The sequence below is a fragment of the Salminus brasiliensis genome, chromosome 11, assembly GCF_030463535.1.
Source record: "Salminus brasiliensis chromosome 11, fSalBra1.hap2, whole genome shotgun sequence".
Classification (NCBI taxonomy): domain Eukaryota; kingdom Metazoa; phylum Chordata; class Actinopteri; order Characiformes; family Bryconidae; genus Salminus; species Salminus brasiliensis.
In genome coordinates this window covers 39,632,822-39,660,556 of record NC_132888.1, presented here as the reverse complement: position 1 = coordinate 39,660,556, position 27,735 = coordinate 39,632,822, and the positions used below count along the sequence as shown (strand labels likewise).

Below are 27,735 nucleotides of genomic sequence, written 5' to 3'. Positions count from 1 at the left end.
GCCGGGTAGCATCGCTTCAAGAGTGAAGAGGGGCGAGAGAGCGCCATCTACCCAGCTGGAGAGAGCTCGGCCTATTGTGCTCTCTCCGGCTCCTGCTGCGGATGGCAAAGCTGCCTGGTTCGGGATTGCGATTCACAGCTCCCTGGGCAAAGTGGCAGCGCATTAGACCGCTAAAATCAATAAATAAAAACATACATTTTTATTCATGTGTTTATTTATTTCCTTTCTGGGTGCTTTATAAACAAGCATGGCGATTCAATCAACCTCCATGGAAGGCCTTTCCAGGAGTTCCCAAATCCTGGAAATCAAGGTACTGCAAATCCCCAATGACCACCCATCCCAGCTCCATTTCCCAAAAGCCTTGCGGTTAGAAAGCCAGAACCGTTAGAAAGAGTCCACAACTCGCTGTCTTCCCCAGCAGTTAACAGCCATGTTGGTGCTACGACCTGCGCTGAAGTTCGGCCCAGTGGAGCAGTCTGAACCATCAGTACCTGCAAGGTCCTGCATGCTGAAGCTGAAGCTAGTAAATCTTTTCAGTTTGGAGGGCCGTATTCCCTGAGCCATTGTTCCTCGCTAGGCTAGGAGTTACCCGACACACAGGGAAACAATACGGCTTTGTTGCTTCCTGTTCCACCTTTTCAGCAGCTACAATCAGCCTGGATTGGATACAGTGTGAGCGAAGGCTCACATGTCATTTAGGAGAGAAATCAGCTCTGACGGAACCACCAATGTAGTCGGAGCTTTCCTGGGTCGGGAGAAGCAGAGATCTCTAACAGAGGAGCCACAGCAGATGTAGGACTACTCAGACTAGTAGCAGCTCCAGATGATGGACAGAGGATAAAGGGCCTCCCCACTGATCCAGTCTTCAGACGGCACCGTGAGTCCACTTTCCTTTTTTTTTGCTGTGAAACTGTAAATGTCCTGTAAATAAATATTTATTAAATAAAGTATTATTATTAGCAGAAGTAGAGATAGCAGTAGTAGCTGTAAAAGTAGTAATAGTAGTAGTAGCAGTAGTAGTAGCAGTAGTTGTAGTGGTAGTAGATGTAGTAGTAGTAGTAGTTGTAGTGGTAGTAGATGTAGTAGTAGTAGTAGCAGTAGTAGTAGTAGTAGTTGTAGTGGTAGTAGATGTAGTAGTAGTTGTAGTAGTAGATGTAGTAGTAGCAGTAGTAGTAGCAGTAGTAGTAGTAGCAGTAGTAGTAGTAGTAGTAGTTGTAGTTGTAGTGGTAGTAGATGTAGTGGTAGTAGTAGTTGTAGTAGTAGTAGATGTAGTAGTAGTAGCAGTAGTAGTAGTAGTAGTTGTAGTGGTGGTAGATGTAGTAGTAGTAGTTGTAGTGGTAGTAGATGTAGTAGTAGTAGATGTAGTAGTAGTAGTTGTAGTGGTAGTAGCAGTAGTTGTAGTAGTAGATGTAGTAGTAGTAGTAGTGGTAGTAGCAGTAGTTGTAGTGGTAGTAGATGTAGTAGTAGTAGTTGTAGTGGTAGTAGATGTAGTAGTAGTAGCTGTAGTAGTAGCAGTAGTTGTAGTGGTAGTAGATGTAGTAGTAGTAGTAGTTGTAGTGGTAGTAGATGTAGTAGTAGTAGTAGTAGCAGTAGTAGTAGTAGTAGTAGTTGTAGTGGTAGTAGATGTAGTAGTAGTAGTTGTAGTGGTAGTAGCAGTAGTAGTAGTAGATGTAGTAGTAGTAGTAGTAGCAGTAGTAGTAGTAGTAGTTGTAGTGGTAGTAGATGTAGTGGTAGTAGATGTAGTAGTAGTAGATGTAGTAGTAGTAGTTGTAGTGGTAGTAGATGTAGTAGTAGTAGATGTAGTAGTAGTAATGATAGTAGAAGTAATGATAGTAGAAGTAGTGGCAGTAGTAGCAGTAGTAGTAGTAGTAGTTGTAGTGGTAGTAGATGTAGTGGTAGTAGTTGTAGTGGTAGTAGATGTAGTAGTAGTAGATGTAGTAGTAGTAGTAGTAGTAGTAGTTGTAGTGGTAGTAGATGTAGTAGTAGTAATGATAGTAGTAGTAGTAGCAGTAGTAGCAGTAGTAGTGATAGTAGCAGTAGTAGTAGTAGTAGTAGTAGTAGCAGTAGTAGCAGTAGTAGTAGTAGTAGTGATAGTAGCAGTAGTAGCAGTAGTAGCAGTAGTAGTAGTAGTAGTGATAGTAGCAGTAGTAGTAGTGGTAGTGATAGTAGCAGTAGTAGTAGTAGTAGTGATAGTAGCAGTAGTAGTAGTAGTAGTGATAGTAGCAGTAGTAGTAGTAGTAGTAGTAGTGATAGTAGCAGTAGTAGTAGTGGTAGTGATAGTAGCAGTAGTAGTAGTAGTAGTGATAGTAGCAGTAGTAGCAGTAGTAGTAGTAGCAGTAGTAGTAGTAGTGATAGTAGCAGTAGTAGCAGTAGTAGTAGTAGTAGTAGTGATAGTAGCAGTAGTAGCAGTAGTAGTAGTAGCAGTAGTAGTAGTAGTAGTGATAGTAGCAGTAGTAGTAGTAGTAGTGATAGTAGCAGTAGTGGTAGTGATAGTAGCAGTAGTAGTAGTAGTAGTGATAGTAGCAGTAGTAGTAGTAGTAGTGATAGTAGCAGTAGTAGTAGTAGTAGTGATAGTAGCAGTAGTAGTAGTGGTAGTGATAGTAGCAGTAGTAGTAGTAGTAGTGATAGTAGCAGTAGTAGCAGTAGTAGTAGTAGCAGTAGTAGTAGTAGTAGTGATAGTAGCAGTAGTAGCAGTAGTAGTAGTAGTAGTGATAGTAGCAGTAGTAGCAGTAGTAGTGATAGTAGCAGTAGTAGCAGTAGTAGTAGTAGTAGTGATAGTAGCAGTAGTAGCAGTAGTAGTAGTAGTAGTGATAGTAGCAGTAGTAGCAGTAGTAGTAGTAGTAGTAGTAGTAGCAGTAGTAGTAGTAGTAGTAGTGATAGTAGCAGTAGTAGTAGTAGTAGTAGTAGGAGCAGTATTAGTTGTAGTCACTTCAACTCACTAGCCACTTTACTAGTCACCCTTATCTAACTCCATTGAGTGGTCGCTTCATTAGAAACCCCCTACCTGCTTCCACTCACTGGCCACATAATGAGCTCCATCTGTCTTGTAGCCCATCTGTTGTTCAGGTTGATGGACTGTCCTCAGCACATCTCACCCCCCACCTGTCAAAAGCATAGTGTATAATCAATAATCTATAATAAATAATCAGTGTACTGTTTACCGTATTATGCAGATCATGCCGGTTTCAGAGTCGGCGGAGGTCATGTTTTCTATCCTGCTGCTTTCAGGTGAGCAAACCGATGTTCTTTAGTCCCACTTCAGCAGCTTCCTTCTAGCTACTCAACAGCTTCATTACGCTTGACTGTGCATGTCCGAGTACTGTGACCTAAACATTGTGAGCCGGACCACAGGTTTCTGCCTGCTGCCGTCCTGTCTACCTCGCCAGTATCACTTCGTGAAGGAGGCTCGAGGCTGGGCTGAGGCCCAGAGCTTCTGCAGACGCACCTACGCCGACCTGGCCGTCGTAGACAGCATGGAGGACGTGGGCAGGCTGCTGGAGTCCGCCAACGGCACTTATAACGGCTCTGCGTGGATCGGACTGTACGACGATCCCGACAGCAGCTGGAGATGGTCTCTGGACGACCCTCGCTTCTTTGACCCAGGAGAAAAAGACTTCAGGAACTGGGTCATGACACAACCAGGCGTTTTTAGAAGGGAACCGGTTTGCGTGTTGTCGGACGTCGGCATATGGCATCTTTACCCCTGTGAAACCCCGCTCCCGTTTGTCTGCTTTGATGGTAAGCAACCCAAGGCTTAACCCAACACCTCGAACCCTAGATTTATTAATCTGTTCTTAATCGAAAAGCAAAAACTACTATCACGTATTCGGTAGCTGTTTCGCAGATTTCGTGGAATCCCACAGGGTTCAATTCTAGGGCCTATGAAACTGATGTGCGACAGTAGTTTTGAGGGTGAATATCTAAAGTGTGGGCCTATCCGCAGGGTTTTAGGAGTCAGGGCAGTGGTCCTCATTCTTGGCGGGGTTCGGAAGGGGGTGGGAGGTGGGTTTTCGAGAAGAGATCCAGGAGTGTGAAGAACCTTTTCAAGGCCAAAAGAGGTTCTTTACCAGTTGAAATCAGGTCTTCTTTTTTTTCAGGAAGAGAAAACGCCACCAAGAGTTTGGTTCTGATATCCGAAAGTAAAAACTGGACTGAGGCCCAGCGCTACTGCAGGGAGCATCACACGGACCTGGCCAGCATCAGGAACCGCAAGGAGAACTGCAGGATTGCAGACATAGTGGCGAGTACATTTGCTTGGATCGGGCTGCGCAGAACCAGACTGTGGTCGGACCAGAGCGGCTCGTCTTTCAGGTACTGGAAAGCAGAAGATCCGATCGTGAGCTTGGAGCATTTGAGCCCATCCTGCACCGCCGTGTCCTCCGGAGACTCAGGAAGATGGACTGAGGAACGCTGCAACATCCCACTCCCCTTCGTCTGCCAGACAGGTGACGTCTCAGCCGGTCATCAGATACACTGAGCTGAATGTCCTTTAGAACCTACGTTTAGTGGCCAGTTTTACAGACAACTACAGACTGTAGGCCCTTCAAAAAGGAGGTTCCTCGAAGGTTCTTCGGTATCTTCAGTCTATATAGAACCATGACAACTCAAAGATGTTCTGTATTGCGGTTCTCACACTTGTCTCACACGTTCCCTTTAGGTTCAGCTGGCTCCCTTCGTCAGTACCACTTTGTGAGGGAACCTAAGAGCTGGGCTGAGGCTCAGAGCTTCTGCAGATATGCTTACGCTGACCTGGCCACTGTGGATGACATGAGCGACATAAGGAGGCTGCTGGAGTCCATCAACGCCACTTACGTGGGGTCTGCATGGATCGGACTGTACGACGACCCAAAGAACAGCTGGAGATGGTCTCTGGATGACCCTCAGTTCTACAAGGAGGGCGAGAGGGAGTTCAGGAGATGGCATGGGCACCCTCTTAATGAATGTGGAATTGTCTGTGCGCTGATGTTATTCAATACCCATCCCATTTATGAAGGAAAGTGGATCGAGAGACCTTGCACAGAGGAACACCACTTTGTTTGCTACAATGGTAAGAGACATCCTGGACCTGGTTCTGAGCCAAGCTGAACTTTTCTGCTTGTAAACTGGTCTGATCAATTGACTTTGCTATTGCAGAAAGCAACGAGACCACCGAAGCGTACGTTCCCGTAGCGGATCCCAAAAACTGGGCCGAGGCTTGGAGGTACTGCAGGGAGCACTACGTGGACCTGGCCAGTGTCAGGAACCAAGAACAGAACCTGGAGATCTTCAAAAGGACATCTGAGAGCACGCCGATCAAATTCCTGGACGGGGTTTGGGGAGTGTGGATCGGACTGCACAGGATCAGAACGTGGTCTGACGACAGTAACTCATCATTCGCTTACTGGAAGGACGGAGAGCCGGATAACGGCGAGAGCTCCGTGTCTGAGTACCTTAATCAGTACTGCACAGCAGCGTCCTTCAGTCGATCTGGACAGTGGACCGACGAGGACTGTATGAGAGCTCTCCCGTTTGTCTGCTACAGCCGTGAGTCCAGATCCGTCCCTTCTGATCTTGTTAACCTTTTAATGCAAGAATCTGAAATACAATTTTTGTTCTAGTCCTACTAGTTACACCAGGCCTACTAGTCCTACTAGTCCTATTCTACCAGGCCTACCAATCCTACTAGTTCTACCAGACCTACCAATCCTACTAGTCCTATCCTACCAGGCCTACAAATCCTACTAGTTCTACTAGTCCTATTCTACCAGGCCTACAAATCCTACTAGTTCTACTAGTCCTATTCTACCAGGCCTATTAGTTCTACTAGTCCTATTCTACCAGGCCTACTAATCCTACTAGTCCTATCCTACCAGGCCTACCAATCTTACTAGTTCTACCAGTCCAAATAGTTCTACTAGTCCTATTCTACCAGGCCTACTAGTTCTACTAGTCCTATTCTACCAGGCCTACCAATCCTACTAGTCCTACCAGCCCTACTAGTCCTACCAGACCTACCAGTCCTACTTGTCCTATTATACCAGGCCTACCAATCCTACTAGTCCTACCAGCCCTACTAGTCCTACCAGACCTACCAGTCCTAATTGTCCTATTCTACCAGGCCTACCAATCCTACTAGTCCTATCCTACCAGGCCTACCAATCTTACTAGTCCTACCAATCCTACTAGTCCTATCCTACCAGGCCTACCAATCTTAGTAGTCCTACCAGTCCTACTAGTTCTACTAGTCCTATTCTACCAGGCCTACCAATCCTACTAGTCCTACCAGCCCTAATAGTCCTACCAGACCTACCAATCCTAGTCCTAGTCCTATTCTACCAGGCCTACCAATCCTACTAGTCCTATCCTACCAGGCCTACAAATCCTAATCGACCAATTAGTCCTATCCTACCAAGCCTACCAATGTTACCAGTCCTACCATTCCTACTAGTTGTACTAGGCCTATTCTACCAGGCCTATCAATCATACTAGTCCTACCAGGCCTACAAATCCTACTAGTCCTACCAGTTCTACTAGTCATACCAAGCCGACCAGTACTACTAGGCCTACCAGTCCTACCAGTCCTATCCTACCAGGCCTACCAATCCTACCAATCCTACTAGTCCTAATCTGCTATACCTGATGCATCCAATCACAGAGATAAAGAATATGGGAACAGCAGATGTGTGTTTGGTTAGGGCTAAGTCTAAAGGCTACATCTTCAGGAGTGGTGATGTCATTTCTATCCAGTAAATGATAAGTGTATTAGGAGTGTATTTCTTCATGTGTGGGTTTGTCTTTTTTGTGCAGTGAATTCCACAGCTGAGCCGTCGTCCAGTGACTTTGACCCTGCAGGTACGTTTTTTGATACATTTGATAAGTTCATTTAATTAAAAAAACGGAATTTGATTTATTTCATTATTTTAGTTCAAATTGAATAACATGCAGAGTCTGAATACTCTTAAAAAAAAAAGTAGAGAACTAGTGACTAGATCGGACCAGGACGTTCCTACCAGTAATCATCAACCCACTAACACAGCAGGGCAGTAACTACAGGGACTTCTGTACAAACTGGTGGGATGATTCTCTGGTTCGTAGGCTTTTGAAGGGGTAAAATATTTAGAAATGCTTTAAAAAAGAAACCTGAAAATATCACGACGAAATCAAGAGAACTGGAACAAATGAAATATGACGATAAAACAAACAAACAAACAAAAAAAAGTAATGAAAATTTTACTAAATGTTTCGGGTTGTGTGAAGCTCAGGTTTTTGCTTCATTTTTTGGAATTATAGCCTTTTTTTCTGCAAAATAACCATCTCCATTGTATTGGGGCTGGTCCACATAAGTTCTTTTTGGACATAAATGTAATTGTAAATACGTTAATTCCTGGAAATCTTGTATGACGACTGAAAGTGTCTGTTTTGTTCAGATTTCCTTTGCTGCTACTTGGGTAATTCTGACATATGGCATGCCTAGGATGCACAACATAGAGGGATAACCCCACTCTCCTTTATAACATAAAAGTATGCATTTATTTAATAGTTTGTTGTTTGTTTGTTTGCGCAGTGAATTCCACCCCTGAGCCCTCGCCCCCTAAATCCAGTGACCTCAACCCAGCAGGTAAAATTTTTAATATGTTCAAGTTGGTAAATGTGTTCATATATGAATTTTAATTATTGAAGTGTGTTAGTTAATATTTAATAGCATGCAAAGTTGCTCTGAATACTGAATAATAAAACAAAGTCTCTGAAATGGAGACTTGACTGGATTGGAACATCCCTACTAGAAATCCTCAAACGACTGAAATATGAAGGGAAGCGCTACTTCTGCCTCCACTTTAGCCATTGTGTAGTTGTCTTGCATTCTTTAATGCAAGACAGTGATAAAAGAAATGAACTCTTATGAAGTTTCACTGATTCATAATTTAGCTCCACTGAATGTTTTTTTCTGGTTTTGGTTCTGTTTTAATGAAAGCTCTGATTTTTGCTTCCTTCTTTGAAATGATGTCCAACTGCACAGTGAATTCCACAGCCGAGTCCTCGCCTACCCCCTCTACTGAACCCAACCCAACAGGTACAGTGTAATGAGGGGCAATATTTGTGTGCTATTTAGTATCGTCTACCTGTTTAACATTGCCAATGTCACTGGATGCAACACAACCCTAACTTACATAGATCCACACCCATGCTTTACAGTTGGCAAGGTGTTCTTGATTGTGGACTTCATTGCGGTCTTCATGAGAAAAGAAAAGTTTATATTTATTGATTTGTTTGTTCGTTTGTTTGTTTTGCACAGTGAATTCCACAGCTGAGCCCTCGCCCACCCCCTCTACTGAACCCACCCCAGCAGGTACAGTATAATAAGGGTCAATACTTCTGTGCTATTTAGTACCCTCTAAAGGTTTAACATTGCCAGTGTCACTGGCTGCAACACAAGCCCACAGTGTTGACCCATCCCCATACTTTACAGTTGGCAAGGTGTTCTTTTCACAAAATGCACTTGTTTTAGAGATCTCAGAGGCCTGCTCGCCTCTATAAATTAAAAAGTATATATATATATATATATATATATATATATATATATATGTATATATATATATATATATATATATATATATATATATATATATATATATTATTAGTTTGTTTCTTTGTTTTCTTGTGCAGTGAATTCCACAGTTGAACTGTCAACCGTTCCATGGCTTTGCTCATACAGGACTAAGAGCATGCTTATGATCTATGAAATAATAAGCATCATATTCTATAAACAATATTCAAAAATTCTATCATTTAAATCCTATCTTTTAGGGATGTCCAACTGCACTGTAAATTCCACAGCTGAGCTCTCGCCCACTCCATCTACTGAACCCAACCCAGCAGGTACAGTGTAATGAGGGGTAATATTTGTGTGCTAATTAGTACCCTGTAAGGTTTAACATTTCCAGTGCCACTGGCTGCAACACAGCCCTAGCAAACATTGATCCACGCCCACGCTTCACAGTTGGCAGGGTGTTCTTTTCATGAAATGCAGTTCCTTCTTCTCCTCCAAATGTAACTTTGCTGATTGTAGCTAAAGTAGGGGTTCTTCACAGCACTTATGAAGACTCTGAGGCCCGCTGTCCACTATAAAATAAAAGTAAATATCTATATGTTTGTTTATTTTTTTATGCAGTGATTTCCACAGTTGAACCTTTAACCGATCAATATAACAAACCGAAACCAGCAGGTATGTTTCAGAGACATGTATTCGGTAAAATCTTCCAATACAGTGTTTATGTATGTGTTTGTTTATTTTGCACAGTGAATTCCACAGCTGAGCCCTCGCCCACTCCATCTACTGAACCCAACCCAGCAGGTACAGTTTAATGAGGAGTAATATTTGTGTGCTATTTAGTACCCTCTACCTGTTTAACATTGCCAATGTCACTGGTTGCAACACAACCCCTTAGCATATATCCACACCCATTTTTCAAAGTTGTCAAGGTGTTCTTTTCATGAAATGCAGTTCCTTCTTCACAGCACTTTTGAAGACTCAGAGGCCCGCTGTCCACTATAAAATAAAAGCAAATATCTATATGTTTGTTTATTTTTGTATGCAGTGATTTCTACAGTTCAACCGCCAACCGTTCCATATAACGAACCTAAAGCAACAGGTATGTTTTCAAAACACTTAGTCAATAAATTGTAAAATAAAAATAATTATAATTCGCTAATTTAATATTGCCAGTGCCACTGACTGCTAAACAACCCCATAGCATTGATTCATCCCCATGCTTCACAGTTAGCAAGATGTTCTTTTTTGTTTCATATTACGAGCCTAAACCAACAGGTATGTTTCAGAGACATGTATTCGGTAAGATCTTCCAATACCGTGTGTATGTATGTTTTTGTTTATTTTGCACAGTGAATTCCACAGCTGAGCCCTCGCCCACTCCATCTACTGAACCCAACCCAGCAGGTACAGTATAATAAGGGATAAAAACTTGCTATTTAGTACCCTTTAAAGGTTTAACATTGCCAATGTCACTGGCTGCAACACAACCCCATAGCGCTGATCCACCCCATACTTCACAGTTGGCAAGGTGTTCTTTTCATGAAATGCACTTGTTTCAGAGATCGCAGAGGTCTGGTCTCCTTTATAAATTAAAAATTATATATATATTTAATTTTTTTATTAGTTTGTTTGTTTGTGTTCTTGTACAGTGAATTCTACAGTTGAACCGTCAACCGCTCCATATAACGAACCTAAACCAACAGGTATGTTTCATTTGTTTCCAAACTCTCAGAGATCTCAGAAAGGCCTAAAAATGAAATAAAACTATTATATTTATTACCTGTTTGTTTGTTTGTTTTTTTGTGCAGTGAATTCCACAGTTGAACCTTCAACCGTTCCAAATAACCAACCTAAACCAACAGGTGTGTTTTCCAAGTACCTAGTTAGGGATGCTAATCCCTGCTTCTGGTGGTCTTATCAGTCCTGATCTACCACACCTGACATATCCAATCAAAGAGACTGTATGAACAGTATGGTGTGTAGTCAGATTTAGCCTGAATCTTACCTTTGAGGGAGGCTAATGTAAAAGCAGTGTATTTGTTCATATCTGGGTTTTTTTTTGTCCACAGTAAATTCCACAACTGAGCCCTCGCCCACCCCCTCTACTGAACCCAACCCAGCAGGTACAGTTTAATGATGGGTAATATTTCTGTGCTATTTAGTATCGTCAACCTGTTTAACATTTCCAATGTCACTGGCTGCAACACAACTCTAGCATACATAGATCCACGCCCATGCTTCACAGTTGGCAGGGTGTTCTTTTCATGAAATGCAGTTCCTTCTTCTCCTCCAAATGTAACTTGTAATGCTGATTGTAGCCAAAGTAGGGGTTCTTCACAGCACTTTTGAAGACTCTGAGGCCCGGTTTTCACTAGAAAATAAAAGTATATATTTGTTTATTGTTTGTTTTGTGCAGTAAATTCCACAACTGAGCCCTCGCCCACCCCCTCTACTGAACCCAATCGAGCAGGTACAGTTTAATGAGGAGTAATATTTGTGTGCTATTTAGTACCCTCTACCCATTTAACATTGCCAATGTCACTGGCTGCAACACAACCCTAGCATACATAGATCCACGCCGATGCTTCACAGTTGGCAGGATGTTCTTTTCATGAAATGCAATTCCTTCTTCACAGCACTTGTAAAGACTCAGAGGCCTGCTGTCCACTAGAAATTAAAGCATATATTTATATGTTTGCTTATTTTTTTGTGCAGTGAATTCCACAATTAAACCATCAACCGTTCCATATAACGAACCTAAAGCAACAGGTATGTTTTCAAAACACTTCAATAAACACTAGTCAATAAATTGTAAAGTAAAAATCATCATAATTCGCTAATTTAATATTGCCAGTGCCACTGACTGCTAAACAACCCCATAGCATTGATTCATCCCCATACCTAACAGTTGGCAAGGTGTTCTTTTTATGAAATGCACTTATTTCAGAGATCACAGAGGCCTGCTCTCCTCTATTAAATAAAAAGTATAAATATTTTTATTAGTTTGTTTGTTTGTTTTCTTGTGCAGTGAATTCTACAGTTGGACCGTCAACCGCTCCATATAACGAACCTAAACCAACAGGTATGTTTCACTTGTTTCCAAACTCTCAGAGATCTCAGAAAGGCCTAAAAATGAAATAAAACTATTATATTTATTACCTGTTTGTTTGTTTTTTTGTGCAGTGAATTCCACAGTTGAACCTTCAACCGTTCCATATAACCAACCTAAACCAACAGGTGTGTTTTCCAAGCACTTAGTTAGGGATGCTAATCCCTGCTTCTGGTGGTCTTATCAGTCCTGATCTACCACACCTGACATATCCAATCAAAGAGACTGTATGAACAGTATGGTGTGTAGTCAGATTTAGCCTGAATCTAACCTTTGAGGGAGGTTAATGTAAAAGCAGTATATTTTTTCATATCTGGGTTTTTTTTTGTCCACAGTAAATTCCACAACTGAGCCCTCGCCCACCCCCTCTACTGAACCCAACCCAGCAGGTACAGTTTAATGAGGGGTAATATTTGTGTGCTATTTAGTATCGTCAACCTGTTTAACATTTCCAATGTCACTGGCTGCAACACAACCCTAGCATACATAGATCCACGCCGATGCTTCACAGTTGGCAGGATGTTCTTTTCATGAAATGCAATTCCTTCTTCACAGCACTTGTAAAGACTCAGAGGCCTGCTGTCCACTAGAAATTAAAGCATATATTTATATGTTTGCTTATTTTTTTGTGCAGTGAATTCCACAGTTGAACCTTCAACCGTTCCAAATAACCAACCTAAACCAACAGGTGTGTTTTCCAAGTACCTAGTTAGGGATGCTAATCCTTGCTTTTGGTGGTCTTATCAGTCCTGATCTACCACACCTGACATATCCAATCAAAGAGACTGTATGAACAGTATGATGTGTAGTCAGATTTAGCCTGAAACTTACCTTTGAGGGAGGTTAATGTAAAAGCAGTGTATTTGTTCATATCTGGGTTTTTTTTTTGTCCACAGTAAATTCCACAACTGAGCCCTCGCCCACCCCCTCTACTGAACCCAACCCAGCAGGTACAGTTTAATGAGGGGTAATATTTGTGTGCTATTTAGTATCATCTACCTGTTAATGCAGTTCCTTCTTCTCCTCCAAATGTAACTCCAAATGGTGTTCTTTTCATGAAATGCAGTTCCTTCTTCTCCTCCAAATGTAACTTGTAATGCTGATTGTAGCCAAAGTAGGGGTTCTTCACAGCACTTCTGAAGACTCTGAGGCCCGGTTTTCACTAGAAAATAAAAGTATATATTTGTTTATTGTTTGTTTTGTGCAGTAAATTCCACAACTGAGCCCTCGCCCACCCCCTCTACTGAACCCAACCCAGCAGGTACAGTTTAATGAGGAGTAATATTTGTGTGCTATTTAGTACCCTCTACCCATTTAACATTGCCAATGTCACTGGCTGCAACACAACCCTAGCATACATAGATCCACGCCGATGCTTCACAGTTGGCAGGATGTTCTTTTCATGAAATGCAATTCCTTCTTCACAGCACTTGTAAAGACTCAGAGGCCTGCTGTCCACTAGAAATTAAAGCATATATTTATATGTTTGCTTATTTTTTTGTGCAGTGAATTCCACAATTAAACCATCAACCGTTCCATATAACGAACCTAAAGCAACAGGTATGTTTTCAAAACACTTCAATAAACACTAGTCAATAAATTGTAAAATAAAAATCATCATAATTCGCTAATTTAATATTGCCAGTGCCACTGACTGCTAAACAACCCCATAGCATTGATTCATCCCCATACCTAACAGTTGGCAAGGTGTTCTTTTTATGAAATGCACTTATTTCAGAGATCACAGAGGCCTGCTCTCCTCTATTAAATAAAAAGTATAAATATTTTTATTAGTTTGTTTGTTTGTTTTCTTGTGCAGTGAATTCTACAGTTGAACCGTCAACCGCTCCATATAACGAACCTAAACCAACAGGTATGTTTCACTTGTTTCCAAACTCTCAGAGATCTCAGAAAGGCCTAAAAATAAAATAAAACTATTATATTTATTACCTGTTTGTTTGTTTGTTTTTTGTGCAGTGAATTCCACAGTTGAACCTTCAACCGTTCCATATAACCAACCTAAACCAACAGGTGTGTTTTCCAAGCACTTAGTTAGGGATGCTAATCCCTGCTTCTGGTGGTCTTATCAGTCCTGATCTACCACACCTGACATATCCAATCAAAGAGACTGTATGAACAGTATGGTGTGTAGTCAGATTTAGCCTGAATCTAACCTTTGAGGGAGGTTAATGTAAAAGCAGTATATTTTTTCATATCTGGTTTTTTTTTTGTCCACAGTAAATTCCACAACTGAGCCCTCGCCCACCCCCTCTACTGAACCCAACCCAGCAGGTACAGTTTAATGAGGGGTAATATTTGTGTGCTATTTAGTATCGTCAACCTGTTTAACATTTCCAATGTCACTGGCTGCAACACAACCCTAGCATACATAGATCCACGCCGATGCTTCACAGTTGGCAGGATGTTCTTTTCATGAAATGCAATTCCTTCTTCACAGCACTTGTAAAGACTCAGAGGCCTGCTGTCCACTAGAAATTAAAGCATATATTTATATGTTTGCTTATTTTTTTGTGCAGTGAATTCCACAGTTGAACCTTCAACCGTTCCAAATAACCAACCTAAACCAACAGGTGTGTTTTCCAAGTACCTAGTTAGGGATGCTAATCCTTGCTTTTGGTGGTCTTATCAGTCCTGATCTACCACACCTGACATATCCAATCAAAGAGACTGTATGAACAGTATGATGTGTAGTCAGATTTAGCCTGAATCTAACCTTTGAGGGAGGTTAATGTAAAAGCAGTGTATTTGTTCATATCTGGGGTTTTTTTTTGTCCACAGTAAATTCCACAACTGAGCCCTCGCCCACCCCCTCTACTGAACCCAACCCAGCAGGTACAGTTTAATGAGGGGTAATATTTGTGTGCTATTTAGTATCGTCTACCTGTTAATGCAGTTCCTTCTTCTCCTCCAAATGTAACTTTGCTGTTTGTAGCCAAAGTAGGGGTTCTTCACAGCACTTTTGAAGACTCTGAGGCCCGGTTTTCATTAGAAAATAAAAGTATATATTTGTTTATTGTTTGTTTTGTGCAGTAAATTCCACAACTGAGCCCTCGCCCACCCCCTCTACTGAACCCAATCGAGCAGGTACAGTTTAATGAGGAGTAATATTTGTGTGCTATTTAGTACCCTCTACCCATTTAACATTGCCAATGTCACTGGCTGCAACACAACCCTAGCATACATAGATCCACGCCGATGCTTCACAGTTGGCAGGATGTTCTTTTCATGAAATGCAATTCCTTCTTCACAGCACTTGTAAAGACTCAGAGGCCTGCTGTCCACTAGAAATTAAAGCATATATTTATATGTTTGCTTATTTTTTTGTGCAGTGAATTCCACAATTAAACCATCAACCGTTCCATATAACGAACCTAAAGCAACAGGTATGTTTTCAAAACACTTCAATAAACACTAGTCAATAAATTGTAAAGTAAAAATCATCATAATTCGCTAATTTAATATTGCCAGTGCCACTGACTGCTAAACAACCCCATAGCATTGATTCATCCCCATACCTAACAGTTGGCAAGGTGTTCTTTTTATGAAATGCACTTATTTCAGAGATCACAGAGGCCTGCTCTCCTCTATTAAATAAAAAGTATAAATATTTTTATTAGTTTGTTTGTTTGTTTTCTTGTGCAGTGAATTCTACAGTTGGACCGTCAACCGCTCCATATAACGAACCTAAACCAACAGGTATGTTTCACTTGTTTCCAAACTCTCAGAGATCTCAGAAAGGCCTAAAAATGAAATAAAACTATTATATTTATTACCTGTTTGTTTGTTTGTTTTTTTGTGCAGTGAATTCCACAGTTGAACCTTCAACCGTTCCATATAACCAACCTAAACCAACAGGTGTGTTTTCCAAGCACTTAGTTAGGGATGCTAATCCCTGCTTCTGGTGGTCTTATCAGTCCTGATCTACCACACCTGACATATCCAATCAAAGAGACTGTATGAACAGTATGGTGTGTAGTCAGATTTAGCCTGAATCTAACCTTTGAGGGAGGTTAATGTAAAAGCAGTATATTTTTTCATATCTGGGTTTTTTTTTGTCCACAGTAAATTCCACAACTGAGCCCTCGCCCACCCCCTCTACTGAACCCAACCCAGCAGGTACAGTTTAATGAGGGGTAATATTTCTGTGCTATTTAGTATCGTCAACCTGTTTAACATTTCCAATGTCACTGGCTGCAACACAACTCTAGCATACATAGATCCACGCCCATGCTTCACAGTTGGCAGGGTGTTCTTTTCATGAAATGCAGTTCCTTCTTCTCCTCCAAATGTAACTTGTAATGCTGATTGTAGCCAAAGTAGGGGTTCTTCACAGCACTTTTGAAGACTCTGAGGCCCGGTTTTCACTAGAAAATAAAAGTATATATTTGTTTATTTGTTTGTTTTGTGCAGTAAATTCCACAGCCGAGCCCTTGCCCACCCCCTCTACTGAACCCAACCCAGCAGGTACAGTTTAATGAGGAGTAATATTTGTGTGCTATTTAGTACCCTCTACCCATTTAACATTGCCAATGTCACTGGCTGCAACACAACCCTAGCATACATAGATCCACGCCCATGCTTCACAGTTGGCAGGATGTTCTTTTCATGAAATGCAGTTCCTTCTTCACAGAACTTGTAAAGACTCAGAGGCCCACTGTCCACTATAAAATAAAAGTAAATATCTATACGTTTGTTTATTTTTGTGTGCAGTGATTTCCACAGTTGAACCATCAATCATTCCATATAGTGAACCTAAAGCAACAGGTATGTTTTCAAAACACTTAGTCAATAAATTGTAAAATAAAAATCATCATAATTCGCTAATTTAATATTGCCAGTGCCACTGACTGCTAAACAACCCCGTAGCATTGATTCACCCCCATGCTTCACAGTTAGCAAGATGTTCTTTTTTGTTCCATATTATGAGCCTAAACCAACAGGTGTGTTTCAGAGACATGTATGTGTTTGTTTATTTTGCGCAGTGAATTCCACAGCCGAGCCCTCGCCCACTCCATCTACTGAACCCAACCCAGCAGGTACAGTATAATAAGGGTTAATATTTATGTGCCATTTAGTACCCTCTAAAGGTTTAACATTGTCAGTTTCACTGGCTGCAACACAACCCCATAGCATTGATCCACCCCCATACTTCACAGTTGGCAAGGTGTTCTTTTCATGAAATGCACTTGTTTCAAAGATCACAGAGGCCTGCTCTCCTCTATTAAATAAAAAGTATATATATTTTTATTAGTTTGTTTGTTTGTTTTCTTGTGCAGTGAATTCTACAGTTGAACCGTCAACCGCTCCATATAACGAACCTAAACCAACAGGTATGTTTCACTTGTTTCCAAAACTCTCAGAGATCTCAGAAAGGCCTAAAAATGAAATAAAACTATTATGTTTATTACCTGTTTGTTTGTTTGTTTGTTTTTTTGTGCAGTGAATTCCACAGTTGAACCTTCAACCGTTCCATATAACCAACCTAAACCAACAGGTGTGTTTTCCAAGCACTTAGTTAGGGATGCTAATCCCTGCTTCTGGTGGTCTTATCAGTCCTGATCTACCACACCTGACATATCCAATCAAAGAGACTGTATGAACAGTATGATGTGTAGTCAGATTTAGCCTGAATCTAACCTTTGAGGGAGGTTAATGTAAAAGCAGTATATTTTTTCATATCTGGGTTTTTTTTTGTCCACAGTAAATTCCACAACTGAGCCCTCGCCCACCCCCTCTACTGAACCCAACCCAGCAGGTACAGTTTAATGAGGGGTAATATTTGTGTGCTATTTAGTATCGTCAACCTGTTTAACATTTCCAATGTCACTGGCTGCAACACAACCCTAGCATACATAGATCCACGCCCATGCTTCACAGTTGGCAGGATGTTCTTTTCATGAAATGCAATTCCTTCTTCACAGCACTTGTAAAGACTCAGAGGCCTGCTGTCCACTAGAAATTAAAGCATATATTTATATGTTTGCTTATTTTTTTGTGCAGTGAATTCCACAATTAAACCATCAACCGTTCCATATAACGAACCTAAAGCAACAGGTATGTTTTCAAAACACTTAGTCAATAAATTGTAAAATAAAAATCATCATAATTTGCTAATTTAATATTGCCAGTGCCACTGACTGCTAAACAACCCCATAGCATTGATTCATCCATGCTTCACAGTTGGCAAGGTGTTCTTTTCATGAAATTCAGCACCCTTTCCAAACCCACCTTTGCTCATTGCAGTCAAAATGTTATTTTTTATTGTTATAAAATAATAATATGCTAATTTTCATCTTTAGCTTTATGCCACTTGATCAGTCTTTTGACAGTAACAGAAAATTATGTAGAATTATTTTAAAAATATATATTTTTCTTTGCACAGACAGTTCCACAGTTGGACCCTCAACCACCCCATCTAATGAATCTAAACCAGCAGGTATGTGTTAGCGATACACAGCATCATACAGATGTTATTTTGAACATGATATTCATGAGTTTATTAAACAATCTAAGAGTATTTGGGGTTTGGGTTTGCTTGTCCTTTTACTAATTACTATGTGCTACGAGTTCTGCTTACTTTCTGCTTACTTCACCATTCACAGTAACAACAGTTCTGACCTGGGGTGCTCAAATGTTTGGAGACCACTAAATGTAATTAAATTTACTGTATGTAAGATACAACTTTTTTTTTTAACAGACAATTCCACAGTTGGACCCTCAACTACCCCAGATTATAAATTCAATCCAGCAGGTACGTTAAGTGTTGGAGACACATTATCATACATACAGTCAGGTATGCACATGGTGTCACGCAAAGGCATGTTTTTTACGTTATAGTAATGCTAGTAATGTGTATTTCCGGGCTTTATATAGGTAATGTGCACACAGACTCAGGCCTGATTTGCCTTAGAGCAAAGGTCAGTACTCAAGTGGACCTTCCTGAGTCTGAAGTTGAGAAGTTGGTGCTAATGAAGGTGAGTGACGTCTCAGCTGAACTTTATTACTGTATATGGAATCGTCGCTGTCCAATGAAAAACAGGGATCTCCACAAGGGTGACTTTACAGCAGGAGGTTGAGAATGCTCTTAGTCCCTTCGTTCAGAATTATTTAGCCAGTGTAAAGAGCAGCTAGAGGGTTCAAATGGAGAAAACTAAAAACAGACGAAAAAAATAGAGATACTTGGTTTTCGTTGGACAGCATTGGACCATAACTGAATTTCACATGCCTTACTAAGTCGTGGCTACAACTTAATTATCTTGTTCCCATGTCTTAGTAAGTCATGGCTACATCTCAGTTAGTCATTATCTTATCCCCATGTTTTACTACAACTTAATTCTCTTGTTGCCATGTCTTACTTATTATTTTTACTAAGTTATTATCTCATTCCCGTGTTTAACTAAGTCAGGTCTACAACTTACTTGTCTTGTTCCCATGTCTTACTAAGTCATGGCTACATCTCAATTAGTCATTATCTTGTTCCTATGTCTACAACGTAATTATCTCGTTTCCATGTCTTACTAAGTAATTATCTCCTTCCCGTGTTTTAATAAGTCATGTCTATAACGTAATTATCTAATTTCCATGTCTTACTAAGTTATTGTCTCATTTCCATGTCTTACTTAGTCATTTTCTCATTCCTGTGTTTTACTAAGTCATGGCTACAACTTAATTAGCTTATTCCCATGTTGTACTAAGTCGTTATCTTGTTCCCATGTCTTACTAAGTCATGGCTACACCTTTTGTATCTGATTCCCAAGTTATGGCTACAACTTAATTATCTTGTTCCTTAGTCTAAGTAGGGTCATAATCTCATTCCCATGTCTTACTAAGTCATGGCTACATCCCAGTAAGTGATTATCTTGTTCCCAGGTCTTACTAAGTTATGGCTACAACTTAATTGTCTCGTTTCCATGTCTTGCCAAGTCATTACTTCATTCCCATATCTTACTAAGTCATGGCTACAACTTTTGAATCTGATTCCCAAGTTGTGGCCACAATTTAATTATCTAATGGTCGTGCCTTAGCAAGTTGTGGCTGCTCATCTGTTAACAGCTACATATTACTTACATTCTCCTCTGTGTAGACAGTGGATTGGACTGGTTCTGGACTGATATCGTATAATGAAACATTCTGTCAGAGAGAAACAACATAAACAACATCAATATGTTTTCTGTCTTTCTTTTAAGCTTGAGGAGGAAATCCTTCGACTTGGCTTTCCACACAACTTCAGGCTACGTGTGAGGAGCTCTCATAAAATTACTCCATGATGGACAGGAATGTGTGCCTTTGTGTCATGGAATAAAAATATGGAAAAATAGGAGGAAAATGCCCCCACGTTAAAACCGGGCCACTGGTGGAACATCTGTCGTAGACAATTCATCTTTTTTTTTTTTTGTCAAAATGCTTCACAGATGACCCTGCTATGGGAGCGTGGGAAGATGAGCATGTCCTACTAAAACAATAAATAAATAAATAATTACAAAAGCTTGCCAGCAAAGAATAATAAACAAATATGAAAAGTTACAAAGTTATGTCTACAACAAAATGTATATTTGTTTAGTTTTTCTGTTGATTTTTTTATTTTGTCTAGTTCCTAATGTTTTTTTTCTGGCTAGCACTGAAGTAGGGGGGAGAGGGAGGGCCATGCTACCTACCCAGGGGAAGTAAGTCCAGTTATGCTCTCTGGGATTTAGGGCCATGGATGGCTGTGGCATCAATGTGGATCTCCTGAACCAGCAATCTCCTGGTGATTGGGCCAATGATTAAACAGCTGCACCACTGGAAAGCCCAACTTTTATTTATTTATGTTTGTAGTTTAGTAGTTTAACATCAAATTATCATGGGTTATAGTAAACAGTGCCATGTCATTTACTGGAAAACATGATGCCCTCCCTCTTTACCGGCTCTATGAGGAAGCCAGGTCTTCACAGGAAGGTAGTAAAATGGGAATAGGCCACACTTAACACCCTCAAGATGTTAGAGATGCCAGCTAAAAGGGATGATAAAGATGAAAACGGCAGCGTTTGTACTCTAAAGCTTTTATATTTTTGGGGAAAGAGCTTTGACAGTTTGTCTGCACCATGAGACCCAATTCTTCAATGGTCTTTTCTTCCCATGATTGCTTGAACACACTACTTTGAACCTGCCTTCTTGAACATTTTTAGATTTCAACAGCAATCCCAAAAGTGATGGCCAGCTTACGGAAAGTGCATTGTGCTCTAAATCTTCCCAAAAACATTTTTTATCCCTGGTTATTTTCAATATACAGACTTTGGATGATATGTTTATATGTATACCCCCAGTATTCCCACTTTGCCATGGGTATTTTGACTGCTAATGGTGAGACTGACTTTTGTTATAGGGTATTTGCGTTTTTGCATGTTGGTAAGTATAAGAATGTGGGAGTAACCCAACAAGATATGGAACTAGATAGGGAGAACGGTGGGGAAAAACTGGCAATGCTTCGCAAGGAGTGGCTGAATAAGAGGGAGTAATAAGGTTGTTGCAGTCAGAGAGGACCTCTGGTGGAGCGTCACATGTCTTGACTAAGATGGAAACCTAGTTGGCCAATGAAGCTGTTTCTAATCATCTCAGATGTGGAGGTACAGTGGTCATAATTCGAGAAACGGTTGGGCCTTTAGCACCATTCATTTGTCAGCATCAGATATTAGTGTGATTAACGCGACTGATTTCAGTCCATTTGCGCCAGCACCACCATTCACTATTAATAAAGCTCTGCATCCTAGTGCAGATATTTTGAACCACAGTTACGAACATATTTAAAACGATAGTAAGTGATTATCTAATGTATTATATTAATAACCCCCTTGTAACTGTGAGGATGTGAGTCACATATGCAATGAAAAGGGCGGAGTCTACAGATTCAGGAAATGTTTGAACCCTATTTATTCACGGTATTATTACAACATTATTATAAGAAACATCAAGAAACTTCACATTTGACGTAACAGCCACCCCAGAGTGTTAAATATGGTCAATTTCATTGGTTGTAAGGGTGGTTACTTAATAACATAATACCAATGATCAGTGAAAGCTTGTGAAATTCAGCCAGCCCTAAATATTACTGTTAAATTGACTACATTTTTTAAAACACTAAACTTTTTATTGCTATAATTATTATTATAGAGGTACAATTAGCATTCATTTACATTTTATTCATTTATTTTATTTTAGCTTTACTTATTTTATTTTATTGTATTATTTTAGCTTGAATGTTTTTATTTTTAATTGTAGTATTTCAGCTGTAATTATTTTATTTTATTTTATGTTATTTGATTATTTTAGCCTTAATTCATTAGTTTTTAGTTGATATTATTATTGTTATTACTTTTAAATGCTGTTGCGTTGTCAGGCGCTTTGCGCATAAGAATGTCACTCCCGTTTCCACCATGTAAAGTGTAAATTAGCAATAAATCTGTTCTAATCTAATCTGCTCTCGCTCAGTTCCTCACTTTCTGTGGCTAGAGAGCCTATTTTAGTCTCTGGCCTTCCGCTAAATGGTGAGCAGGAGTAATTAAATTACACTGACCTTCAGTGTGTGTGAAGAGGACATACCCTATACTACCACTGTAGCGTCGTCCAGTGGTAATGCAGTAAAGATGGATTTTACCGGTAGGCAATATGGTGGCAGTGCAGTGTGTGTGTGTGTGTGTGTACACTAGCACTTTACCTTGCTTGGGGTTGGCGAACCATGGCCTGACCGCCACTGAATTCTGTTCTGGCTGCAAAACTTCTTCCCCATCACAAAGCAAAGTGTTCTGCCTGAGCAGGTGGAGGTCATCTTAAAAAGGCTCTAGATGGAAAACTGTGTTTATCTTGTCATGGTTGAATAAAGAGAGTTCAGTACGGGAAAGTGACGAACCGTCAATCTCCAACACTTCTTTTTTCTCTTCACTGAGAAGAAAATCCAGCAGAACCAAAATGATCTGAAAGGAAAATAAAAAAAACTGAACAAAAATCAAGCTAACTGTAGTAGCTAATAACTGTAGTGGCTGTAATGGGTGTAGTAACTGTAATGGGTGTAGTAGCTCTAGTGGGTGCAGTAGCTGTAATAGGTGTAGTAGCTGTAATGGGTGTAGTAGCTGTAATGGGTGTAGTAGCTCTAGTGGGTGCAGTAGCGGTAATAGGTGTAGTAGCTGTAATGGGTGTAGTAGCTGTAATGGGTGTAGTAGCTCTAGTGGGTGCAGTAGCTATAATAGGTGTTATAGCTGTAATAGGTGCAGTAGCTGTAATGGGTGTAGTAGCTGTAATGAGTGTAGTAGCTATAGTGGGTGTAGTAGCTGTAATGAGTGTAGTAGCTCTAGTGGGTGTAGTAGCTGTAATAGGTGTAATAGCTGTAATGGGTGCAGTAGCTGTAATGGGTGTAGTAGCTGTAATGAGTGTAGTAGCTATAGTGGGTGTAGTAGCTGTAATGAGTGTAGTAGCTGTAATAGGTGTAGTAGCTGTAATAGGTGTAGTAGCTATAGTGGGTGTAGTAGCTGTAATGAGTGTAGTAGCTCTAGTGGGTGCAGTAGCTGTAATGAGTGAAGTAGCTGTAATAGGTGTAGTAGCTGTAATGGGTGTAATAACTGTAGTAGTTGTAATGGGTGTAGTAGCTGTAATGGGTGTAGTAGCTGTAATAGCTCAGTCAACAAGGCTAGCCCTCACTTTGTCTACCAGACAGATGCCGATGCTTTGGAACTGTCCCCTTCCTTTGAGACGAAGACGTCCCAGTTAGTCCACCGGGATCAGTGCTGGGACCAGTAGCGGTTCAGCATGGGCCCCATATCCTGTAACGATGGATGGAGCCCATTTAGGTTCTCCATTACCATTCACCCAGCATGGATTGTGTATGTCTGAGCCTGTGGAGTGTGGAGCATCTAGCAGACGACTACCCGGACATCCCAGTTAGCCCAACTGGGAACCTGGCTTCCATGGCTTCCATGTTGGCCCCACACATGGATGCCCACCAGGGTGCCACCGATAAGCAGCACTATTAATTAATTAATTAATGGTGTAAAAAGCTGTACATTTTTTATTTAGAGTTTATTATAAATGTGTGTGTGTGTGTGTGTGTGTCCTTAGGCTGACCAGAGGCAGGCTGTTGATGAGAGAGGAAGTGAGTTGCATGTTAAACGCCGGCTGCTTGTTCAGTCTAATGAAAGAGGGAGGGTAGCCTGTATGCTATTAAAATTCTTTAAACACACACACACACACACACACACACACACACACACATACGCACACACACACATTCGCGAAATGTGAAAAGAAGTGAAACATGTTGGCTCGGAGATAAACGTGAGAATGATAATGAGCTCAATAAGCCCAACTCAGCTTCCAGCTATTTAATCTGCACGTTATCCTACGAGGCTTAATCTGAGCTAAATCGCTAACGTGAATTCATGCTAATTTCTCTTTGTTTCATTATTTCTAAATAATAATATTAATAATAATAATAATAATAATAATAATAATAAAGAGCACAGCAGCTTTCCGCTGTTAATATAAATCTAATATTAAAAATGATCAAAGTGATGTGTTACGCCCAGTAAGTGCAGTGTTTAATGGAAAGAGCTTGGTAATGCTGGTCTACCAGTGTTGGTCTTGCTGGTCTACCAGTGTTGGTCATGCTGGTCTATCAGCTTGTTAATGCTGGTCTACTAGTGTTGGTCTTGCTGGTCTACCAGTGTTGGTCATGCAGGTCTTCCAGCTTGGTCATGCAGGTCTACCAGTGTTGGTCATGCTGGTCTATCAGCTTGGTAATGCTGGTCTACCAGTGTTGGTCATGCAGGTCTTCCAGCTTGGTCATGCAGGTCTACCAGTGTTGGTCATGCTGGTCTATCAGCTTGGTAATGCTGGTCTACCAGTGTTGGTCATGCAGGTCTTCCAGCTTGGTCATGCAGGTCTACCAGTGTTGGTCATGGTGGTCTACCAGCGTTGTTCATGATGGTCTACCAACTTGGTAATACTGGTCTTTTAGCCTGGTCATATTAGCCATGCTAATAAACCAACTAAACCATTAAACTAGCTAGGTATGAACAGCTATGCTGGTCAGTTGGAGCTGGTCGCATGTTCCAAATTCCGAATCGGATACTCGCCTCGGCCTAATTTCGTTAACGTTAAGCATTCATTTAACCTTTCAAACAATGGGTTAAGCCCGCCGTTTATAACGAGGTGGCTTAGATGAGTCACTGGGCTGTGATTTGTTAGCATAACCTTCATAATATGCTTAAATTAGCATCCATGCTAGCGGCAAATTTTTTTTTTAGTTTTCATAAAGGATGACTCATGTGACGGGATATTGCCTGAGCCTGAGAGTGGCACACAGTCAAACCTTTCAACTGTGTTAAATAAGCCTGAACTGCATTAGCGCATATTAGCTCACGGTGCTTGCTAGCCAGCCAGGTATCTCTGCTCATACAGCAAAGCTTGAGGACGCCAGTTAAGTCATCTAGGTCAGGAGAATGAGACCTCCAGTATTAGCCTAGCTAATGCTATTTCGATGAAAGCTAATGGTAATGTGATGGTAATTTAATGCCAGCGAGGCTAATGCTACTTCGACAGTAGCGCAAATGCAGATAGCCTTGAAGCAGAGCATTTAGGCTCTATTGAATATGCTGGAAGGATGGTAAATTCCTCCAAAGACAGTTTTGGCACTGTTCGAGTCAGCGGGAAAACACACACACACACACACACACACACACACAGTTCCACCTCTTACTAATCAAATCACACCCTCATTCCTAATGAGAACACCAGCCTTAGCAACCGAGAGCAGAAGTGGAAACAGCAGATGGCTCCAAAGAGCTTCAGACCAGACCAGGGCCACTCTGTATTTGTGTGTGTGTGTGTGTGTGTGTGTGTGTGTGTGTGTGAGAGAGAGAAAGCATGCCTCTTAGAGCTCTATAAGAGCAGCAGCTCTGAAGAGAGAGCTGTGTGTGAAAGCCCAGAGAAGCAGTAGGTCCTACAAAGGAAGCGGATTGGCCACGCATGCTTGGGCTAACCCTCTTACAAGCTTCATTGTTCTATGTACAGTAAGGCCGCCCAATCTGACCAGAACAGTAGGGTAGGATGGACCACCCTCCCCCACCTCTCCCAATTCCTCAGCATGATGCTGATGCATGAAGCACATGTTAGCCTTCACATCACCAGCTCTGGTTGCGTCGCGTGATGGGGATTGTGAGACCCGACTAGTGGGCTAGCCCCAGGGGTTCGGGGTTGAAGGTCCGATCCTGTCTGAATTGCCCTCAGTTGGAAGTGTTTGAGTGAATGGGTGTGTGTGTGGTACCCTGCAACCCAGATAGCATGCCCATGTGGGGCCTGTAGGGTCCCAGGGTCTCACCAGGGTCAGTGATGGGACCAGAAAAGGGTGTTAGGGCTCTAACATGGGCGCTAACTGGGTTGTACACTGCACATAAGGCCTAGAATGGGGCTCATGTGAGATAAGGGTGGGCTGTAACGACCTGGAACACACCTAGCTCATATAATAATAGCGTAATAGCAGGGCAAGGACTGGCACCCTGTCCAGAGTACAGCGCCCAGCGAATAGGCCAGGTCGAATATAGACTATGATATTGATCGTTCCACTCAACAGTAATGGAGGAGTGTGTATTAATTAGTCCTGAGTAGCGTACTGGGTGTGCAGCCTGCTTTCTGCTATCAGCATCCTAATGCCAAACACCTGTAACGCCGTGACCTTTACAGCACACTTACAAGTTCTCAGCGCCATCAAATTTAATTGCTCCACTAGCTGATCTGATTTGGTAGGCGAGGCTGAGGTTGAATTTTCCATTCCACCTTAAATAATGGCACACACACGGTAGGTGAATTGGCTATGCTAAATTGTCCCTAGTTGGTGGCCACCAGGATCAGGGATGGGACCTGAAAAGGGGTTTAACATGGGCCTCGTCTGGGTTGTACACTGCACATGGGGCGTAGACTGGACCCAAGTGAGATTAAGGTGGATTGTAATGATGGGGCATGATTGGGAAGCCCTTCAGTTGGCTGCACTAAGGTTAAGGGCCTTGCTCAAGGGCCCAGCAGTGGCAGCTTAGCAAATGCGAGTATTGAACCAACAACCTAGTGCTCTAAGCCCTGAACCACCACTGTCTAGCTCCTGTACAGGTGCCCTGACCATCCACTTGTCCTGGTCAGGGTCGCAGTGGGTTCTGAGCCTGGACAAGTCCGGAATACACCCTGGACCAAGGGTCCAGATTTTTGGTTTTCCAGCTCAAGCACACCTAAATCAATTCACCTCTTAATGACCAGGTTCAGTAGCTCTGTAAGAGCAGGGACATCAGCTAACTCTGCCCTGGACGGTCCATCGCAGGCTTTAGTATAGCCAATCCACTTATCAGAAAACTCCAGAGCAGGGATTGGACTGTGCGGTCCCCGGGAGTTGCCAATACACTGCCAGTATGTCCTATCTGAAAAACAACACACTTTCCCATGGTCTGCAGTCCCACATGCCTCATTTTGCACTGCGTTTTATCATTTAACCACAAGGTGGCACTAAAGAGTTTCCTGTAGTGCCCACTGTGGGTCAAACATTCCTACCTCCTTGGTAATTACTCTCATCGCTGCTGAGAAAAAGCCCAGCTTAAACCAGTGGGAGTTCCATGCTGGTGTGGGGCTGGTTTAGCTGGTCCCCCAGCATGGTGATTCACCACCACACCAGTGTTCAAAAGCATGCAGTCTTCTAGTTTCTCTAGCGGTGGTTACTGAGCTTGTGTATTTCTTCTATTGTAAATATTGATGGGTTTAATGAGATTGCCCAAGACTGCTCTTCAGTACAGACATCTACAGATGGCCCAGACTGGACAAAGCCTCATCCTTGATTGTGAGAAGCATGGACGTCTACTATAACAGTATTTTGCAAAGTTAAATAAAATAAACACCACAATTTCAGAAGACCACCAGTGTTCTCCTGGTCCTGGAGCCCAACTGCAGTTTAGATTCTGGCTTTTCCAGAACTTTCTAGACCGATCCTGGACAATGAGAGGGCCAGGGCAAGGGGAAAGGAAAGAATGGGGCCTATTTTCCATGCAGTGCAAGACCTCTGGGGGCAGTGTTC

General features: G+C 41.5%; 1 protein-coding gene across 23 annotated transcripts; it reads left to right on the top strand.

Annotated features, from left to right (window-relative positions):
• The first annotated feature begins 625 nt into the window (after positions 1–625).
• LOC140565067 (uncharacterized) lies at positions 626–22,226 on the top strand. Of its 23 annotated transcripts, XM_072690840.1 has the most exons (48): positions 626–877; positions 3,174–3,228; positions 3,352–3,738; positions 4,098–4,445; positions 4,658–5,047; positions 5,134–5,523; positions 6,787–6,831; positions 7,544–7,597; positions 7,997–8,050; positions 8,273–8,326; positions 8,785–8,856; positions 9,149–9,202; positions 9,278–9,331; positions 9,576–9,629; positions 9,881–9,934; positions 10,180–10,233; positions 10,339–10,392; positions 10,600–10,653; positions 10,947–11,000; positions 11,246–11,299; positions 11,559–11,612; positions 11,714–11,767; positions 11,975–12,028; positions 12,274–12,327; positions 12,536–12,589; positions 12,847–12,900; positions 13,146–13,199; positions 13,459–13,512; positions 13,617–13,670; positions 13,878–13,931; positions 14,177–14,230; positions 14,439–14,492; positions 14,691–14,744; positions 14,990–15,043; positions 15,303–15,356; positions 15,462–15,515; positions 15,723–15,776; positions 16,071–16,124; positions 16,371–16,424; positions 16,643–16,696; positions 16,937–16,990; positions 17,101–17,154; positions 17,362–17,415; positions 17,661–17,714; positions 18,043–18,096; positions 18,358–18,411; positions 18,534–18,634; positions 19,847–22,226. In XM_072690840.1, the coding sequence occupies exons 2-48, from the start codon at positions 3,177–3,179 to the stop codon at positions 19,925–19,927; spliced, it is 3,918 nt and encodes a 1,305-aa protein (XP_072546941.1). In that variant the 5' UTR covers positions 626–877; positions 3,174–3,176; the 3' UTR covers positions 19,928–22,226. The 23 variants fall into 23 exon arrangements, with proteins under 23 accessions (XP_072546941.1, XP_072546945.1, XP_072546931.1 ...); XM_072690844.1 differs by lacking the exon at positions 9,149–9,202; XM_072690830.1 differs by having other exon boundaries at positions 9,149–9,331.
• The last annotated feature ends 5,509 nt before the right edge of the window (positions 22,227–27,735 follow it).

Coding starts and splice junctions, on each gene's coding strand:
- LOC140565067 (XM_072690830.1), top strand. CDS start 3,177: ATGCCGGTTTCAGAGTCGGCGGAGGTCATGTTTTCTATCCTGCTGCTT. Junction 3,739..4,097: donor CCCGTTTGTCTGCTTTGATG/GTAAGCAACCCA, acceptor CTTTTTTTTCAG/GAAGAGAAAACGCCACCAAG. Junction 16,991..17,100: donor TAACGAACCTAAACCAACAG/GTATGTTTCACT, acceptor TTTTTTGTGCAG/TGAATTCCACAGTTGAACCT.